At 33.7% G+C, this 5289-nt stretch overlaps 1 protein-coding gene across 1 annotated transcript; it reads left to right on the top strand.

Annotated features, from left to right (window-relative positions):
- The first annotated feature begins 1026 nt into the window (after positions 1-1026).
- On the top strand, positions 1027-3217 carry LOC21391043. Its single transcript, XM_010099885.2, has 2 exons — positions 1027-1805; positions 2931-3217. The coding sequence occupies exon 1, from the start codon at positions 1169-1171 to the stop codon at positions 1712-1714; it is 546 nt and encodes a 181-aa protein (XP_010098187.1). The 5' UTR covers positions 1027-1168; the 3' UTR covers positions 1715-1805; positions 2931-3217.
- The last annotated feature ends 2072 nt before the right edge of the window (positions 3218-5289 follow it).

The following is a 5289-nucleotide window of genomic DNA, read 5'->3' as shown; positions in this document are numbered from 1 at the left end:
TGAAAGTTTGAGCTGCGTTTGAAAGACGCCACGTGGCTTTCATCCATGGCTTGTAGAAATTGGGATTGTGGCCGATGTAAGGGAGTTTGATGAAACCATCGGCGCTGAAAATGCTTTCTTTATTTATTTATTTTCATGATGATTTTGCTTTCTTAGAATTAGAATTGATTATTCTATAAATATCTTAAAATTTTACGTGATTTAGATAAGAACATTGCAATTGAGTTTTTGGCATAAACTAAGTAAGGAATAAAAGTTTAAGAGCTCGTTTAATTCACTGATTCGAGTTAAAATGTAATTTTATATGAGAATTTTTTATTGTAATAAAAAAATTAAATATAATTATTTTTTAAAATTTTTTATTATAATAAAATTTAAAATTTAAACTTAAATTAATAAAATTAACGGAACTTAAAATTACTCAAAGCATCTTGTTGGTTATTTGAGTGGAAGATACAAATATTAGTAGTATTTCAGTCTAGTTAGTCAGTAGTCAAACAAAGTCGAAGTAATCTTTTCTTTTTTATCTCAAAAGAAAAGAAAAGGTCGTAACTCGTTCTCTCTGGTCTTTGGTTTTTATTCTTTTGTTTTTCAGTTAAAAGGAGAAAAAAAAAAAAAGGTTAAAGGAGTTAGTTTGTCAATTTCAAACTTAAAAAGAAGATTTTATGGTTAATACCAGTTACTTTTACAAGACAAGGTGTTGGTCAGTTACCTTCACGGCTTCACATACTCCGCCACGTGTAGGAGATGAATCATTTTTGCGGATCATAAGACTCCGTCCATATCTATTACGATTATTTACGCGACGCATAAAATCCGGCTCCCGAGATATTGAATCTCGTAAAGTTCGATAAATAAAAATCTTACGTGTCATTTAGTGAAAAATTCTGTGAGGTGTTTTTCTGTAATTTCGCGGTAATTAACTCAAAATAAGAAAGAGAAAGAGAAAGAGAGAGAGAGAGAGGGAGTAAAGCCTTATCCATTTGGCACACCGGTTCTTTATAAAAGCGGATCAAAATACTAATTTTAGAGAACCAAACCAAACCCAACCCAGTAGAAGAAAACCGATAGGCTTAAAAGAAAGAAGAAACCGAAACACAGGCGATTTCTGGGATTTTTCATTTCAAATTCTCCCATCGAAAAACCTCGACCTCTTTCTCTCTCAACAATGGCGACGAGTAAGAGCTACTTCGCTCGGCCGAACTACCGGTTTCTCCCCGGCGACCGCGACTACCACCACCACCACCACACGGCGGTGGCGGCCGACTCCGCGGCATTCGAACTCGACGAGTCGGACATCTACAACTCGGCGCGCTCCAACTCGCCCGAGTTCCGCAAGCCGATCTCGTCGTCGCGGCTGATCTCGAAGAAGGCCTCGTCGAAGCGATCGTCGGGCGATCCGGCCGTTGACCTGACCGGCGCGACGGCGGCGTCGCTTCCGGTGAACATTCCGGACTGGTCGAAGATTCTGAGGGACGAGTACAGGGACAACCGGACGAGAGACAGCATCGACGACGACGACGATGACTTTAACGGCGGCGGCGACTGCGACGAGGGCGTTAGGGTTCCGCCTCATGAGTTCCTGGCGAGGCAGATGGCGCGGACAAGGATCGCCTCCTTCTCGGTGCACGAAGGGATTGGGAGGACTCTCAAAGGGAGGGATCTGAGCAGGGTTCGAAACGCAATTTGGGAGAAAACCGGCTTCGAAGATTAGAAACAAAAATCAATTGAGGAAATGAAAAAGAAAATATAACACCGGGAATTTACGGAATATATTTGTTAGGAAATTTTAATCCTCCATAGCGGTAGGTCTTTCTCTCCTCTCTTTCTTTTTTGTTTTCTTTTTTTTTTTTAATTTTTTAAGAGTTTTGTGTTTTTTTTTTTTTTTTTTTTAATGTTCTTTTGAGATTTAGTTTACACTACGTATCTTGGAGACAACTGTTGTCCATTAGAGGAAGCATTTTACGACTGTAGTTTTCTTTCTTTCTTTTTTTTTTTTAGTAATTTGCGATTGTAATTCTAACTTGGAGGATTCAGGATTGTATTTGTATTTTTGTATTTGCCTATAAATTTTCCACTGCTAACTACACCTTATAATTGTTTCCTGTCTTTATTTTTTTCATTGAACTGAATATTATTTTTTGTTTATGTCCTTGTGAGGTTTGTCGTCAATTTTGATGCTCAATGCTATACGTTTGATTTTGATTTTGTTTTTTTTATTTTTAATTTAAGAAAGATTTATTGGTTGATATATGATATATAAGGCTACAGAGGGAAGAGGGTAGATGGGCATTTTGGTAGTATAAAAATGGAATGGGGAGTCATTGGTAAATGATTGGTGGGGTTTGGATTTTTTTATCTTTTTTTCCCCTCTTTTAATGATGTGGGTGGGGTTGGTGCGGAAAGAAAAGCATAGGTTACAAATCAACGACAATGACCCCCTGTTGAAAAAATAATACAGATGATACAATCCGTCACATCTACTCTTTTCCATTTTGGAACTACTTTTTTCACTCCATTTTCCGCAAATTATCAGCCAGTTTTTAACTTTTACCTTAGTTTCCGCTCATCATCTGTCAGTTTTACCTTAAAAACTTAGGTTGAATTTGAAATGTATGTGCCGTTTTAAAACTTAAGCCATTAGATCAAGATTAAAAATGATTTTATTCTCAAGAAATTATTTTAGTTTTATTAAATTATAGTTAACAATTTTTTTAACGGTTTAAATAAATTGTTCGTGGTCTAAACATTGAAAAAAAGATGTATGTATGCCCTTTTTTTTTCCATGTAAATTTGATATTTTGGTACGTGTAGTGAAGTATTTCTTTGTATTTTCCACACATTTTTGTTTTTTTTTTTTTTCCCTAATACATGTATTTTGATTTTTGAGTTTCTTTCTTTATTGACGGTGGGCTTGGTTAGCTTGGCAGGAAGATGTTGGAGTACAACTCTTGCTTATCAGACGAGACCCACGAGGCGATAATAGATGGTTCCAATGGGGTTGCTTTCTTCAAAATTTTTTAAATTTATATCTCAATTATACGTAATTTAATAAAGTTTTGTTTACTTATTCAGACAATGACGAAATCCTATACGAGCATCGGATCTTGTAAAAAATTAATTGTCTATATATTAGTAGTTGGGAGTGTGGCTAAGCGAGAAGATTGGATAATTGGATTTCTTGTTAAATAATTGGAAATTATCCAATTGACTGATATGAAAAATTGATTAGCAGACAAAATACAACTAATTGTATTCCATCATTTCGCTATCAAATATCACGTCAGCTTTTAATCATATCGAATTGTTAATCAACTCAATTATTTCCTTTTATATTAAATTATATTAGACCAAGTGGCCAAATTCATTATAATTTGTCAATGACTAAAACAGCTAGTTTTTTGTACTCGTTAATCTAATCTATGCATTAAGGCGGTACTTAAATGAAGTAATTGAAACAGAAAGCCATACAAAATAAATTTTGTAGGCAAACGTTACCTGTAAAGTTTCACTAACTGGGGGGTTTTTTTTTTTGTATTTTAATTTAAATTATTAGAAAGGAAATTTGGATCTACATCTTCATCAGTCTCAAATATTATTTCAACATAAGCGTTATAACTTATTTGTTAATAGTTTAATGTGGTATTTATCGTTAAGTGTAACCTAATATTCCTCTGCCGCAAGATGTTAACCTACCATTCCTCTTATCACTCTAATACCCTTCCTCTTGAAAACTTTCTTCTCTCGCTGATAATTCATATAAATTATTGTTCAATGTGCACATCAACTTAAAATTATTAAATAAAAAGAAAAAGCTTATAATGGATCATACATTATGAGTCGTTTGGCACTCTTATCATGAACCCCTCTTTTTTTTTTTATTAAATTATTTATGCTTGAAGTTATTTTTTATAAGATTATTTATGTTTGAAGTTATACAATGTTACTATACAACTCTAGTGGTATGGATTCAGCCTTTGTGTTCACTTATTCATATTTAATTTTATGTTCTTCCAACAATATCATGACACGTCATTAAAAGATTATGTCAACTAATATTTCATATCACGTCATTTAATGAGATGCCATGATATTATTAGGGGTACACAAAATGAGATAAAGAAAAATGGGACATATGAGCCCAATTCTTAGTGGCATAACGGTGAAAGATAATCTATTAAGATTCTCTCTGTGATTAATCTCATTGTATGCAACAAGACTTAACTTATATCTCTCATTAGTCGGGCGAATTATATGACTTGAGTTAAAGTGACATTTATACTTCATAAATATTATTTGACCAAAACATGAAATTGTTTCACATGTGCTCCCAATAGATTTTCAAATAACCTTTAGGATCGAAACATAAAAACCTGATCTCTTTTCTTTTACTAGAAAAAAATACACTTACTTTACAAGCTAATGTGATAATTCAGCTACCATAATGTCGCATCACATGAATTAAAACTTTGGACATCACTCCAAACAATATTGAACTTTGATTTATTCATATTTGGATTGTACTTTTTATCCTAAACTATTGAATTGTTCTTGCCCAAGATTTTTATTTTTTATTTTTCTTTTCCTATGAATGACTTTGTGATCCATTAAAATTTGGAATAATATATGGTCTTTCTTTTCAGAATTTCAAATCCTAAATTTCTTTTGCTAATTGGAAAGGAAACTCATGGAATAATAGTTTCACACCAAATTGGTACATGACCCCATCATGTCAACATTTTGCACCATGGGGTAAATCTGTCATATCAAAATCAACTTTTATGTGAAAACGACTTACGGACAACGAGCACACAAACACCAAACATTTATTGCCTAAAAGTAACTAGTTTTGTCACTATGTGATATTAAGGAAACGACATTCCACTCCAACAATATCGAAATAAATTCAATTAATTTGTTTCTTCCCTTTTTCTTCTTCTTCTCGCTAACCAATAGGATTATTAGTATCAAATAATGCATGTAACGCGGCGAACGCCGGTCTTCACATAAAGAAAAAGAAAAAGACACTTAAAAAAAAAAGAAAAAAAAAAAAGAAGTAGAAGAGCAAGACCAAGAAACCGTTTCTTTATTAGAAGAATAATGACCGTCGGATTGGGCTTGTGTGGGGGCCACATATAAAGTCGATTAGTTGACCATAATTTTCACGAAATGTTATTGCAGACTGTAGCTGAGCTCTATGGTTTTCGTTGGTTGGTTGGCATTGGCGTTTTATTTAAGTTCGGAAGTCGTTTTCGTCTGTCTTGTCGTTTTCTAGCTTTTTTATGGCAG

Source organism: Morus notabilis, unplaced genomic scaffold (genome assembly GCF_000414095.1).
Source record: "Morus notabilis unplaced genomic scaffold, ASM41409v2 Scaffold196, whole genome shotgun sequence".
NCBI classification, from domain to species: domain Eukaryota; kingdom Viridiplantae; phylum Streptophyta; class Magnoliopsida; order Rosales; family Moraceae; genus Morus; species Morus notabilis.
Note: the sequence above shows the minus strand (reverse complement) of the source record. Positions and strands in the feature narration are given on the sequence as shown.

What these genes read in the sequence shown, in the direction of transcription:
- LOC21391043 (XM_010099885.2), top strand. Translation starts at nt 1,169, where the DNA reads ATGGCGACGAGTAAGAGCTACTTCGCTCGGCCGAACTACCGGTTTCTC.